Source organism: Aythya ferina (assembly GCF_964211825.1).
Source record: "Aythya ferina genome assembly, chromosome: Z".
NCBI lineage: Eukaryota > Metazoa > Chordata > Aves > Anseriformes > Anatidae > Aythya > Aythya ferina.
Window position 1 is genome coordinate 3,194,512 of NC_140299.1, and position 15,791 is coordinate 3,210,302.

Below are 15,791 nucleotides of genomic sequence, written 5' to 3' on the forward strand. Positions count from 1 at the left end.
CTGATAAAGAGAGTTTTGGATAAGAGGCAGCACTAGGTGATGTCCTATGGGCTTTGTAGCCTCATTTTACATCAGGCCTGGAGAGTAGGACTGGTCCCCCTCCTGTTTACCCTCTGTCATGGTTCAAAATGTCACATTTTGGAAACTTTCATGATCAGATAAAATAAAAAATAAAAAATGTTATTTTAGAGAATGTGAAAGGGAGAAATTAAATATTAATAGGTGTTACCAGCTCATTGAAACTTATCTTTCTTTGTGCTGAGAACTGGAAGTGTATAATCAGCACATGAAAATGCAGCTAAATATATTTATGAAATAAATATGAATTGTTTACTTTTGAATAATGACAGATATTCACTGTATTAAGGATGAAGCTTTGCTACATGCTGCAATATTCAACAAACGTTTATAGAGTGAGTAATACCTTTTACTACCCAATTGATATCACTGGGGAAAAAAATAAAGAAGAAAGAAAAACCTGTCAAGTTGTTACCTGGAAGACTGAGCATTCAACAATTTTTGGTTTTTGTTCTTTCCCCTTTTCTCCACCCAATATTAACCAGTTAATCTAATAAGGATTTTACTCTCTTCCTATGGACTCTGTCTTTTTTGTACATTTCAGTCACTACTCGCTAAACGAGTCATCTGTGAGCATTTCATTTGTCATGTCTATTTTGCTTCTTGTTTTGTCTCTAAAACTGGACAAGTGGAAATGTTAGGAAAAAAAATATGTTTAAAAATGAGTCAAATGAGTTAAAATGTTAGAAGAAAAATAAAAAAAAAAAAGAAACACCAGTGACTTTTAAACCACAAGGAAGATGAGATACACAGAGGTCAGAAATACATGTAGGATGTAAATAGAGATTTGTAATTCACATAAAAGATCTCATGCTTCAAGGGAAAAAAGTTTGGAGAGGGTTGAGACATCTCTATGTATAGCTGGTATATATAGATCTATGTGTATCCAACACAGAACAGTGCAGCACAGCTGTGAAGATGGGCATAATTTTCACCAATTATGTCTAGATATTGTAATTATTTAAACTGGTATTGTGAAAAAAAATTAAAATGTGATTTATACAAATAAAGTTGAAGTACAATGACAGCAATATGATTGTAAACAGTCCTCTAAAATTACATCACTCTTCAGTTTGAGTAAAAATATTTTACCCAAGAGGTTCTTTTCAGTGATTTCCCCAAACCTGAATATAACAGACCCAGAGAAAGCTGGAAGTGAATGTTTCTTTTTTTTGAAAAGTCTGGTCTGTTTTCTTTCCCTTTTTTTTTTTTTTTTTTTAATGGGTTCCCACCCTGGGGCTGAACTAATGAAAAATAATGAGAAATCTTGGAGAATTAGATGAACAAGGGCTTCCATGCCGCTGTAACAAGACGGGTTGCCCCGTGCAAAGCTCCATGCCTCTGCAACTAAACTACTGTCTCTTGAGCAAGGTCATTTAAAGCTCACTTCAAAATATCATCATCACTTTGAAGTCACAGTAGGAACATCAGTTTAACATATCCTACAACCAAAGGCTCCTGCATGTGGTAGATTGCCTCTCACAAGCTTTGCAGAGGGATGATCTGGGCTGAATCCTAATATATTAACTGTTTTGACGCATGCTTTGATTTCCTGTAAGATCCATGCATAATGGGACTGAACCTTGTGGTCTCTAGGCTGGATGGGGAGCCCAAGCAGCTGAGTTCATTACAGAAGGTGCACAAGGCAGTGATTGAGGATAATGTAATATTCAGCAGAGCAAACATACTCATTTCCTTTTCCTTTGTGTTATGACTCCTTGGGTAGCAGCAATAATCTCTCCTTCTTCAGAACATGGTTTCAGAGAGCTCTTCTGAGACTATCAAAATGTTAACACAGGGTCACACCAACCTTACAACCTTGATGCTGCCCTTATTGATGTGCACCCCAAAGGCTCTTCAGCATCTCAGATGTGCAAAGGCTCCTTAGCATCTCTCCCCACTAACACCATGTTTTTGTTGGGGTGTTGATGGCCAAAAAGCAGTGTAAAGCTCTTTCATCAGCATCCCTGCACTCCAAGCATGCATGTAATTTCCAGCCTGAACCCTTGGTTTAAGAAGATGCTCACCACCAACGAGGGTGCAGCTCATTAAGAAAGATAGCTGTCAATTACTCCTGACAGTTTAATTATTCTCAAGCTCAAAACCAATCCTTTGAATTCAGCCTTTTGCTGGATGGGGTAAAAATCTTAACTGTGTGGGGTTGCTTTATGCAGCGGTGGGCCGTGCCTTGGAGGCAGATGTAGCACCTGATGAGCTCCTCTGCTCTTACAGGGGTTGCTTTAGGCTCTTACTACGTCTTGCTCTGCACGCTTATCTCTAGGGTCTTAGCTACTGTAGTAGAGAGAGGTATAATGACTAGGACCAGGCTAATTTTCTGTGCAGTGTTTGTATAAACTCCTGAGGCAGGATGTTGGATGGCCATGCAGTGAGGCATCTCCACCAGAAGAGCATCTATGAGGTAGAGATGGGCTCTTTTCCAGTCAGGAGAGAGAAATTCAAATGTTTGCTCTGAATCTAGTGTCTTGGGAAGCCACAGGCTTCGTGCCTAACCATAGGCTGTCTGACCTTTAAGGTTGCTCTGACCAGCTGTCACCGAGGAATATGCTGTCAGAAGTGGTAGAAACGAGCTCCCATTTTGACAAGTCATCACAGAGAGATTTTGCCAGAGTGTTTTGGGTGGGCTGGAATGACTGACTCGATCTGACAGCGAGGAACTGAGGCATATGGACATTCAACCACCTTCCTGAGCTCGTGCAGAAAGGCTGTGGTGGGCTCAGGTTGAAACTGCTTCTTATCCATGGATCCAGCCCCTGCCTCTCCCCAAAGCAGCAATTCTTTTTGCTTTTCATACTAGCCACACATGTATTTCTTTGGCAGCAGCAATTCAGGGACATCAGTGCTGCCTCTTTCCTATCCATTCCCCTCCCCTCTTTGCTCTGAAATCTGCCTGCTCGGCACGGAGTAGTGCAGGATGGATCTTAGACACTGCCACCCTTGGGAGCGCTGTGAAAACAGAAGGATAATTGCTAAAAGTTGCCTTATGAGAAGAATCTGTCTCTGCCTACGACTCAGTTCCCAGCTTTTAACCCGGCGTGTGTCGCTTCTGAAGGCTGTGACGTTTCCTGGTTGTTGCATGCTGTGCTGCTAACCTGCTGCACGGCAGGTCATGCACCAGGGAGGGAGGCAGAGATGTCTAGCGGAGAATTCACTGCGCCCCGCAGGAGGTGATAACTCTCCGTAATGAAGCACAATTGAGTTGGTTTCCCTGCCTAAATCTGGTTCTCCTGCTGCTACAAATTCAGCAGTTTGTGCGTAAACACCTTATCTAGTGCCCCAAATAATTTTAGCCACAAGATTTCCTTAGGCGACTCCATCCTGTGGTGCTTCAGCTGACCACGACATTGTATTGCCAAATAAACGGCACTAACAGCTGAACCTCACATGGCTGAGCAGCCAGCTGCAGCTTGCAGGTGGAAGGATCTGGCTGCGATGCCTCCATGAGTTTCCCACTTCAGCAGGCAGGGGTGAGGATGCATGAGGGCATTTTGGGGTGGTGGGGCTGGGTAAAAAGATCCTGGGCAGGGTGCAGGGTTAGTGCTGCACCCTGTCTCCTTGGGGTGGAGGTGGCAATGGGACCAGCCTGTAGGAGGTGCACCAGGAGGGTGCACCCCTTCCCCCCCAATGAGGAATGCAACACTGCTCCACTGCTCTCCCCAAAAATATAACTCTTAGCTCTCACTGGAAAGAGCCTGAGTGTGCAATGGTGCAATGGTGTCCATGGTGCAATGTTCATCCTCCCTCTTACTAACCAACTCAGACACAGCTTCTAGCAGCTGTGTCTGAGTTGGTTAGTAACAGACTATCACACCTCTGCTAAATTAATGCAGTGAGGTCATATCAGTTAGTGCCAGCCCCCTGCTTCCCTGAGAGGGCATCCTGGAAATGTTTCCAAATGCCTTCTCAGGGCAGCTTTGTGCGCGTCAGTGTGTCGGATGAGAGGTGTCAGGGCAGCTGGATGGCCCATAACTGAGCAGACAACCCATGGCAGAGAAAAGGAAGGTGCTGTAACTATACAGGACAATTGCAATAGTGTGTTGCGATGGGAAGAGGAAAGGCAGCAGAAAATAATTAATGCTCTTCCTGCTACATTTTTGTTAGCTGTTTTTCTCTTGGTTCATGCCTCTGAGGCTGCTAATTTCAGTTCCAGGAAAGCTCTCCTCTCTGTGTCTGCACTGCTGAGCTGTGCCGAGCCTGCACTGCTAGATGGAGTCACAGCTTTTACCAGCCTTACATTAGCATTTTGCATGTTCCCGGTGCTAGGAGAAGCATTCAGGAAAAAAATAAAAACCCAGGCAACATCTTGATGTCTGTTTTGCAGATGAACTTGGAGCCATGTATTGAGATTAAAAAAAGCCAAGTGGGTATTTTTGAAAAGATGATGTTACTGTTTTAAATAATTCATGATTAAGGGCTTGCAGAGTCGGGAACGACATCCACCCATGCTCGAAATGGAGGGTGCTTGACTTCAGCCAGATCTCTGCCTGGGTGCAATGAGAGCCTTTTTCTGCATGCTCCCAGCAGCTGAATCCTCCCTGCCTTTTTGAGATGTAGCATCTCTTTCTGTTTAAATTTGCATCTCCACCATGTAATTCTGCAAGACGAGCTGATGTACGAAGCACAGAAGGACCCCTGAGCAGCGTGAAGTGCTGCTCCCTCTGCTGTAACTGAGTCCTGGATTGCAGAGAGGGAGAGGGTGATGGCAAAAATCCAGCATGGCTCAGCTTGATCCTGCTTGTTCTCTGAATGTGATGGAATTAAACCTGGTCCTGCACTTAGAGCTGAAAGGGGCAGGTATGGAGCATGGAGGAGAGGCATCCAAGTGTATGCCATGAATATCTGTAAGGGCAAAAGAGTGAAACTGTTGCAGTTGTCATGACATTGTATGTCATAGAATTGAGATATAGCAATGTTAAAAACCTTTTCAAGGCATCAGATGGGGCCAAGAATTTTGCCAGGGTTTTGCTTGCTGATTAGCTCTGTTCCTGCAGAAGCTGTTCAAGGTGCCCTTCCTACCCTGTTTCTGGGCACTGCTGCTGATTGCTCTTCGTTGGCTTGCTCCCTACCTGTCCCCCTTGCTGCATGTGTTCAGGCATCCTTCCAGACTATTCGTTGGAGGCATAAAGCCTGATCCTACAAGAGTAATCTAACCTTGGCCACTGACGCTTGCCCTTCTGTGGATCCTTTTATCCTATCGGGCTCTTCTGGCCCCTGGAAAACGGAGTGGAAAATTAATCACTGACACCAGAATAAATAATTTAGAGGAGGTGCACAGAGCAAAGCTTCTTGAAAAATGTGGTCTGTGATTGACGATCCCGGTGTACAGTGGGTCACTTTTAGTTGGAGCAGTTCAGTAACCACATGGGAGCTGTAAATTGCAGCGTCCCTATCCTTGGCTAATGCAAACAAAATCTGTTGGTGTTGGTGTATCTCCAGCAGGTTGTGAGAGCTCTTCAAACTGAAGAAAAAGAGTTAAAGAGAAATATTATCACATTGCTCCCTTGAAAGAGGAGGTTCTGCCCTCCTCTTTCTTGTTATTTAGTATTTATTGCACTTTTATCATTATCATTTTATTTGTAACGGCATGTTTTGCGATGGGGCGCCAAGAATGTCAGCTCGATTTTTAGCCTTTTCAGAGCACATTCATTAAACCATGACAGGTGATTTTCTCTTCTCTTTGGGCTCTGTCCTTGTTCTCTTCACCCCGGCAGCTGAGCGCATCTTTATAATTCAGGGAATGGTCCAACAACCTCTCCTCATACGTTTGCTCTCACATCCTCTGCCTCAGGGGAGCATGTGCACCAAAGTGTCTGCTGTCTTTTAGAATAATTTTACTATACACTGATCAAGGTGGAGGAGGCAGGTGACCTGCTCTGAGAGTAGCAGCTCAGGGTTTGTGGTGGTCCATAGCTTCTGAGGGAATTAACTGGTTTCTGGTGCTGACTGGAGGCCCAAACAAGCTTCTCCACTAACTTTTTACCTGGAAAAGAGAAAAAATTGTTTACCGTGGATCATGGTGCAAAAAGCTTTATTTTTGCAGGGGAGATGTGGGTAATGTGGTTTGTGCACTTGTCCCTTTTGCACATGCAGAGTGCCCAGGAGTCGGATGGGAGGAGGTGGTGGTCACTAACACAGGCTGTCACAGAGGCTTTGCTGAGGGCATAGATCAGGGCATGTACCGTAGACTTTGCATTACTCTGTAATTTTCATTTTGTGTTTTGCTGCCTGTTTCCAGCCCTGGAGCTGCACAGAAGATATGGTACTAGGTGTGTCATGGTGGAGTTTGCAAGGTAGACCTTGGTGGTAGATTCTGAAAGTTGCTCAAGTTTGCCCCACGTATGGTCACACTGAAGGCCATGGCAGTTTTCTTATCGATTTTAGAAGAAGCAGAGCAAACCCTTGCTGTCCTTTGGAGCTACGTTAATCCCATCCTGATCCCTGGAAGAGCTTGCATCTCAAACTCATTGACATGGGGAGTGAGAAATGTTCGTGGTGTGGTTCACCTGTGTCATTTTTGTGTTCCTTTGTGCCACACATGATGTAGCTTTGTAGTGTCACAGCTACTAGGCTTTACTCATACTTTTCCATTAAATGGAAAAGGATTTTTATTTATTTATTTATTTATTTATTTATTTTTAACTGGACAGAGTAGCAGGGTGGTGCCCTCAAGGTTTTGGGGCTCCTGAAGTGTGACTGACCTTTCCTCAAAATACTTGGTGTCACCAGCCAGGCTTAATACAAGCTGAGCTGCAAAAATAGCTCTAGGACAGCATTTGGACCACAGGGGTCAGGTCTGAGCTGGAGCAGATGGCTGGCTCTGTAATTCACTAATGTTTTTGAAAAAGCAAAGACTGTGTGTAGGTCTGAGATCACTTAATGGCCACGTATCAGCATCAAAATTTGCACCTTCCTCTTACCTATTTCAACTTTTTTTGGGAAAAAAGGCCATGTCAGGGCTTGAAATTGAGTGATCTCTGTCTATTGCCATGGGCAGTGAATACCCAAAGTACCAGAGCTCTTCGTATCTGTCCACAGACAATGTCAGTGACAGGGTCTCTGTCTGTGGATTTTATTTCTCTTATGGAGAAGAGAAAAAAAGGTTTGAGGGTCAGTGTAAAGGATCCAGGAGCAGTGGTTCAGATGTGCTCTCAAGATAGCACAGCACAGCCTGAATTGATTTGTACTATTATGTTTTTTAACCATTCAGCTATTAATGAGTTGGGATTTCTGCCTCTCTCCTTGCAGTCAACAAATACGTGGTCCGAGTGTTCACGGGTGAAGTCAGCGGCAGTGGAACAGATGCGGATGTCTTCATTAATATCTTCGGTGAGAAAGGAGACACAGGTATTCAAATGCAAATCGTTTCCTAAAATACTCTTTCCTGCTCTGCAGGCCTGCGATCTGAACAACGCACAGCAGCAATCTGGCAAATGCAGAATAATTTGGCTGAGCGAAAGGCACAACAAATGCTGTTGTTAGTGCTGGGGTTTCTCACATCCGCAGCTCCTGGAAGAGGGGTCTGCAGGGCAGCAGTTGTTGCGGGGCTGTGAGCATGGCAGTGGTCACCCTCCACCAAAAATCCCAAACCTGAGAAAATGCACCACCAGCAGAAACCAGTGTGATAGGCACCAGGCCACCAGGGGTCCCAACACCAATGTGTTATTTACAGTGCATGCAATGTGTGCTGAATGTCACAGAATTACAGAATGGCTGAGGATGGAAGGGACCTCTGGAGGTGATCTGGTCTAAGCCCCTTGTGCAAGCAGCACCATCCAGAGATGGGTGTCCAGGACCACATCCAGGCACCTTTTGGAGATCTCCAAGGAGGAAAACTTTTCTGGTCAAATGTTCCATCCTTTCTCTGACCCTGGAAGAATAACGTTCTTCCTTCAGTTGGCATAGGTTGTGGCTGAGCCTGTCTGGTCATTTAGAAAAATAATTTGTCCACATTTTTTACTAGCTTGCTTTAAATTGATGGTGGTAGCTACTCCTTAATACAGAATATATTACAACAGTGGTCCAAGAACTCAAATTTTTTAAAAATAACATACTGTTATCTGAATACTAACAAGATGTGCCCAGACCAAAGTCTCTGGCTCACACCATGGGGAAGAACAGGTGGAAATTCCTGGAGACTCAGCTAGCAAATATCCTCTCTCTTCTGTACTTCACATATCCTGTCAAAGTCAAGAAATAATGGTATGATGCCTGCCAAGTGTCCTTGAGCAGATTATGAAACCTAGCAGAGAGGTCTCATTCTTGATTAATTCTCCAGACTTTTACAAGGGGATTCATTTGATCTCTCCAAAGACTTTTGAAAGTGGGTGTCCAAATCTCAGCCCGTTGTCCAGGCACCCTGTCAAATCTACACAGAGGAATAACACCTCTAGAAAATGATTCATCCCCTACAAATGTAAGCGGGATGCATTGCCCTCTGATGCCTTTCCTGCACAGATTTGGCCGGGTGCCTCAGGCAGACTCTGTCCTACCCTCTTGCCACTAGCACAGAAGCAGCGCTGGTTGCAACCCGGGTCAGTGCTTTAATTCTTTTCATAACGATAAGCACCTGCAAGATCTGGAAAAGCCAATGCCCCTGGTCAGGACTTAATTTGAAAATAAATCCTTCCTGTGTGATGTGGTGAAGAATCCTGCGTCCTGAAATGTCAAAATCTGCCGCATGTGAGCAAGCCTCTTTTAAACAGTTTGGAGATTTTAAAAGACATTAAAAATATAAAAGGAAAATGTGGTGGTAGGGAAAAAAATGAAAGAAAAGAAAAAAAAAAAAAAAGATGCAAGAGCCATCTGGATATACATTTCTGAAAACTCTGAAAGCTGTAAATAACTGTGACATTAGAGTGAAAATCCTTGTCTTTTCTGTGCTCAAGGAAGGGTGCCTTTTTATTAGAATATAAAGTCCTCTGCCTTTACCTTGGATCCTGAGAGAGATCTGGTACCTGGAGAATATTTGATTCAGTCAGCAGTGGCATTCCTTAACATTTCTTCAGTTAAAAATCACACTTGTGCCAACAGCTCCTCAGCTTTTGTATTTTTATATTTTTCAGGTGTGAGGAAACTGGACAACGACAAAGACAACTTTGAAAAGGGAGCAGAGGACAAGTTCACACTTGATGCTCCAAATTTGGGAAGGTTAAGAAAAATTAATATAGGCCATAATAACAAGGGTGGCTCTGCTGGCTGGTTCCTTGCAAAGGTTAGTTACTCCTTAGATGTTTAATGTAAGCATGATGTGGGATCAAAATGTCTCACTTTTTACCTTTTTAATGGCCCAATGCCCAGAAATGCAAGGATGTTTGGTGGCAATATGGTGCATCCTTTAGCTGTGCGTGCATACGGTTCCTGCGAATCAGGTGCAGCAGTTTCCAACTGCGAGGGACCTCTGGGTCTGGGTAAATTGTCCAGCACCTCACAGGGCTTTGTGGTAGTTAGAAAATTCAGTTGTTAATACTGGAATTTACCCGCTCTAATAATATTTCTCTTGTCTCTATCACTGTGGTTTCTCTGACTGATGAGGGGGAATTCTCCAAGCCAGTGCCTCCAAGCCACCTTCCCCCCCCTCTTTATTGACTTAACTCATTACTCAGACAGTAATGATACCAGAGACTAAGAAATATATATTGAGTCTGTTCTCGCTGGAAACTTGCAGAGACTTATAGGTTGGGAAAATTTAAGTAATTTGTCTCTGGCACAACTAAAATATAGACTTGCCACAAAGATCACTTCCTTCCTCTCCCACTTTCCTCCACATTTTAATCTCCTGCTCTAAGGAGTGAAGGTATTGCAGCTTTTAGTGAAATGGCTGAAAGAATATTTAAAAAGAAGAAATAAATGACTCTTTCCTCTAATCTCTCTCTCTCTCTTTTTTTTTTTTTTTCCTTTTTTTCTTTTTTTTTTTCCTCTGCTGGTGTAGTTTAACACAGCTGGCTTTAATCTAACCCCAGATTTGTAAAACCTAGATAGCAGGGTGGTTTGATGTATTACCAATGCAAATATTAGCACATGCTTTTTCACCATCATGATATGCAGCTCTAAAAGTTATTATGTTGACTGTCCATGAAAAATGCAGAAGATGAAAATCAGAGCTGTTGTGGTCCCTGTAATAAACAGAGGAGGGAAAAATAGAGAAAAAAAAACTCATTCTCACAGAACAGGTGTGGTCTGCATGATATTATTTTTGATGCTGGTTAGGTAGGTTAAGTCACCCAAAGCAGTGACTAGCTGCAGCCAAGGGGTTATCCCATGTTCTGCAACAAAACCTCTGAAATGTTTGTAATTAAGTAAAAGGCAGCTTTTGTTTTACAAATTTAGTTGGAAGTTTGGAGGAAGAAGCTAAACCATAACTCCATTATTTTCTACTGTTGGTTGATGTTTTTATTCTAACTTGCTCTAATACTGGGGACTCTAGCATGGTCACTCCTGGATGAACTTGCTAAGCATCATTAGTGGTTCCTCTCATTTTTCTTGTGCTTTCTGTGTAGCTTATACTCAGTGCTGTTTTTCTAAATAAATGAATGAATAGAATTAATCCTTTAACAGAAATCCCAAGAGGATGAGCTAGTACCCCAGCAGACACTACTGTCCACGTCTATGGAGGTGCAACAAGAGTCTGTGATGCTACCGGCAATAGTACACTGTGGGATGAGAGACAGAACAGGAAACTGGTTCCCAAAGAATGGTCTCACAAGTCTATCAGGAAGAACAGATTTCAGATTCTCCCTTTTTGCTCTTAAGGGAGGGGGGGGGGGGAGTGTGGAAAAAAAAAAAAAAAAAAAAAAGCATTGACTTTCTATCCCTAATAGTGATTTTTTTTCTCTGAGACATAAGCCATACAGGTAAATAGAGATTTTGATTTCTTCTTTTCCGGCTGAAAATCTTCAGTACTCTTTGCTCTTCACTGTGAAATCAAAATTAGAAATCAAAAGAATACTGCAGTAACTCTATGGCAAGCTTCAGGAATGGTGGTAAGAAATGCCTTGCAGCAGGATGTGCAAGAAACTCCAAGTGGTTAACACTGGCTTAATCTAATATTAAGGAGGAAGATTGTTCCCTGCCTTGTTGCAGCAAAATATGTCTAGAGTACAGCCCAGAGCCAAACCCTTCCAAATGAGAAACTATTTCTACCCCAGGGTTTCAAGGCTGTCTTTGCAAGTGTTTCCATCTCGGAGTCACTGAGTGGGATAAGAAGGTATTACTAGGTCACACAAGCTGATCCAACGGTCTTGATTTGTCCTAAAATTCCTTGGTATTATTTCATAACAAGGCTCTGAAGCTGAGAGAGAACGGAGACAGCCTGTTCCCAAAGCAGAACAAAGAGCTGCCATTCAGCTGCTGGAGAAGAGTAGCCAGCAAAGGGGCTCTGGAGAGAAGGAAGACAGGCCAGCCAGCTGGTCTTGCTAGCAGAGACATCTGGTCTCGTACACTGTGAGAGATGCAGATTGAGTTCACTGGAGGGGAAAAAAAAAAGAAAAGAAAAAAAAAAAAAAAAAAAGAAAGAAGGAAAGAAAAAAGAAAAGTGCCTGTTTTTTACTCACTGATTGTCTGAAATTCTATCTGTGCTAATTAGGGAGTGGTGAGGGATCTGCCTGAGTGTTGAATATATTAAATGTCAGGTGAGAGCATGTACATCGAGCTCCTGCTCTTCTGTCACCTCTTTGTCTAACACCTTTGTCTCTATGTCTAACACCTTTGTTTTTTCCACATGTATTTTGCAAAGTGCTGTTTCTTTTCTCTTAGGTGATCATTGAAGACATTGGCAATAAATGCGTGTACCAATTCCCAGTTGGGCGCTGGTTTGCTTTAGATGAAGATGATGGAAAAATCCAGAGGGACATCCTTGTAGGGGGCACTGAAGCCACAGGTAAAGGCATGTGCTGAATCCATGGTGGGAAATGCAAGGATACAAAGGTCTAATTGCTGCTTCTAGCCATGTTTTTGTTAGAAGACTGAATGCCTTGTGCTCAGGGACACCTACAGTGGGCCAGATGTTGGTGACAGGCAGTTTTGTTGAAAGGTCCCTGAACTGTAGTTCCCCTTCCCCCCTCCATGTCTCACTGGTGAAGCTGTGCAGGACCTACACGCTGATCTGTCACCCCATACACCTGGATAAGAGAATGATGGGCAAAGGATGAAAGGTCCAGCATGTGTTTGTGCAAGGCACTCACCAGCCTCCAGAAGGCAGACAGCTGCTAATCCCACAGACACCAAGGTGCCTCACAGTAAGGCATGTTATACTTCAGGCTTGTGAGCCATGCATCCTTTTACAAATCAAGAAGGGTGATGCTGAGCCCCAGAACTGGCTTTTTCATTATCCAGCATGGATAAAAAAAGCAGAGGAAACAAAATGCTATGTCATTGTTAAAGGAAACCTGCCTGAAAAGTCAATAAAATAAATTACTGTGATGCAGAAGATGTCTTAGATATTACACGACCTGTTTTTATTCAGCAGTATAAAGGTAAACACTTTGACTATGGAGTTCCTTTCTTATTTTATGTTTTTACAACACTTGTGGTCTTTTTGTTGCTCCCTGCATGTGTGCAAAGAAAATGATTTGGGTGCAGAATCCTGACTGCAGGGCACATGCTGCGAAAAATGGGAAGAAGATGGGGGGAAAGAAATCTTCCAATTAATACGTAAATAATTTACTAAAAACTGTTTTTATTCTTTTACCATTTGCAAATATGTACTCTTCCTCTCATGAGTTTTGTTGAAGACATTCCACATGCATGGTAAAAGATGCCTGAATATAATTTTTATTGTAACCTTTAAAGAAAGAGATGGTTGTTTAGAAAAGAGTGAGTTCTGATCTTTTTGCTTAGTCCAAAGTCCATACTGAAATTTCTGGGTGAAGTTAGCAAAGGAAGGACTTATACTGGACCTGAACTGTTTTAACTTGGTCCCTTAAACATTGTTATGCCTACAGAGATGTCTCCTTATTCACCACTATATAGATCTAAGATTTGCCTGCCAAAGAGCTTTCTGAGAAATAAGGCTTGTAAGAAGAAGTGGTACATTTCTTAGCCTAAAAGTTACAATGGAAAAAAAGAGCAAACGTCTTTGCAAATAGACTTCCTTTCAGAAATATTTTTATTTTTTCTAGCTGGGACAATATCTCTCCCGAGTCTTGCTTTGCTGAGATCTCTCTCTCACATTTCCAGAGTTTTGTGCTGCTACAAATCTCACCACCACTGTTTGAAGCAACACCACTCCATCCTTTAAGCATCTTCTGACATATCTGATGCTTGAGACCTCTCAAATTCAAGCAATGTAACTGCCAATTCATTTTTTCCTTCACCTAATTGTCACCATATGGTGATTAAAAATAAAGTATTTTTCCATTGGGCCATGTGACAGGGAGTTTGTCAGCAAAAAACTGTTCCTCTCAGACTCTCTGAAGGTAGCCATGCGTTTCTCAGAAGTATGCGTGGAACAAAAACAAGTGAAGCGTTGCACTGCAAGTTGAAAGTTAAAAAGACCAGTGGGAAATCAGTACGGCCCAATGTAAATCCTATAATAATAATAAAAAATCTTATATTCAGCTTTTCTTTTTCTTCCTAACTGAATTTCTGATTCCTTCAGGTATTGTGTACAACGTTGCTGTAGTGACAGGAGATATCAGAGGAGCTGGCACAAACTCCAAGATCCACGTAATCCTCCATGGCTCCAAAGGCTTAAAGAACAGTGGGAAGATTTTCTTGGAAGGAGGTGAATTTGAGCGTGCCAGGACAGATCTCTTTAACGTGGAGATAGCAGCTCTTCTCAGCCCTCTCAGCAGGGTCACCATTGGGCATGATAATTGTGGCGTCAGTTCTGGCTGGTATTGTGAGAAGGTGAGACTAAGACGTCTGTAGACAGCTCTCAGGCTGTTTCCTATTCATTCATAACCTGACCCCAACAACCAAATAAGTTCATTACAAAAAATAATAATTTAAAAAATGGTCTGCCTTTATTTGGATGACAATATCCGCAGTTTAGCAAGTCAATATTATACATAATGCATGGAAGTAGCTGATTGCCTCAAAGGCACATTAGATGTGTAAATCAATCACCTACTAATTGGGCTGATTGTCTCTTTGCAGTCACAAAGGCAGAGATTATTTTTTGCTCAGCACCAAAAGCACCTTCAGATGTTTGCCCAATAGGCCAGGCAAAAATGCAGTCTTGGATTGTGCTGAGCATTTCAAAGTTATCATCTAAATTCAGACTTTCCTGAAGCTTTTAGATGCTGCTTTGGAGCCCAGAAAAGAAGTGACTGGTCACAGCTGTTACTGGGAGGTAGTGGAGCACGATGGGATGTGGGGAAGAGTACAGCATCAGCTGTTTTGCCTTGTCTTGGATGACTCATTTTGGTGTAATTCTGGAGAGGTGTGAATAACAAGACAGAAAGGTCTTAGACATGTTTCAGATTGGGAATTGTGCAACCAGTATAGTTAATACCGGCCAGAAAATCTAAGAAAATTTGGCTTTGAAATCAGGACCAAGCTCCCCAACTCTGTCTGCATCAGTTACTTACCTCAGTACCAGGGTCCTGTGGGTTGCCAGAGATTGAATATAAACTCACCTTTCCAATCTCTTTCCCTAGGTGGTGGTTTACTGTCCATTCACTGGTATTGAGCAAACCTTCCCGTGTGGGAAATGGCTGGATGAAGATGAAGGAGATGGCCTCATAGAGAGGGAGCTCTATGAAATGGTGTCCCTGCGCCAAAGAAGACTGAAAAGTAGGTACAAGTGCCCACGATCTCCTGTGACACCCCCCCCCCCCCCCCCCACCAAGCAACAACACCTTGCATGCCACCCATTTACCATGACATGGGTAGACTTATGATAAAGTAGATGTATAAATGAACAGGGTCCTGTATGAGTTCTGGTTCTGAACATCCTGTTTGGGCACTTAAAAAAAAAAAAAAACAAAGAACAAAACATAAAATAAAAATGAAACTTTAAAATGATTTTGAAGAACAGCACTCATTTCCTTACAGAAAGGAATTGGACCTAGCAGTGACCTAGGGTCACTGGGCTGGGGCTGCCGCAGCCACCACCTCACCTTTGCAGACAAGCAGGGCTACATGTCTGACCACTACAGAAGCAAAGAATGGCTGCTCCAGATGAAACAAAACCTAAAAGGACAAAACTGGAGGAAAACAGGCAGCAAAACACAAACTGGGAATTGTGCAACCAGTCTAGATGGTGCTGGTTCATCCTTCCTGCTGAAGTCAACCTTTTTTACTCCTGGTCATTGAAGACAAAAACATCTCTTAGTCCTGTCCAGCTGCCAAATATGGCTTGTGTGCAGGGCTTTTGAAGCCTTTTCTCTAGCAGGATGCAGGCTCATGTATTATACGGACGTGCAGCTCTGGTGCAGGGCAGTGGTCTACCCGCACCACTCTGGCACCCGGCTGTGTTGAAGGGAAACGCTGGGTCGCTGCTCTCTCGCCTGCGTCGGTGTGCATGTGTGAGCAGAACGTTTTAATTAGGATAATAGACACAGTTTAATCCGGATGCTTCGGGTGGGCTCCTGCTTAAGCAGCAGTTCATTTAAATAAGCTTTATCTAAATGTTAGTCGGTGTTACAACCACATTGCGCCTCTGCCTCGGTCCATTTAACTAAAGCATCTGCAACCTTTAACCCGCTATTATCAGCTCTGATTGTTATTGACAGGCTAATTCCCCTGCTGCCGCA

At 43.0% G+C, this 15,791-nt stretch overlaps 1 protein-coding gene across 1 annotated transcript in view; it reads left to right on the forward strand.

The window, feature by feature from the left end:
- The window catches only part of LOXHD1 (lipoxygenase homology PLAT domains 1), a gene marked incomplete at its 3' end in the record, with an annotated part of 155,757 nt that overhangs the window by 47,843 nt on the left and 92,123 nt on the right, over window positions 1–15,791 (forward strand). The window contains exons 5-9 of the mRNA XM_084503075.1: window positions 7,342–7,440; window positions 9,159–9,307; window positions 11,848–11,971; window positions 13,691–13,941; window positions 14,694–14,829. Of these exons, the coding sequence (XP_084359201.1) occupies window positions 7,342–7,440; window positions 9,159–9,307; window positions 11,848–11,971; window positions 13,691–13,941; window positions 14,694–14,829 (759 nt within the window). The remainder of the gene's footprint in view (window positions 1–7,341; window positions 7,441–9,158; window positions 9,308–11,847; window positions 11,972–13,690; window positions 13,942–14,693; window positions 14,830–15,791) is intronic.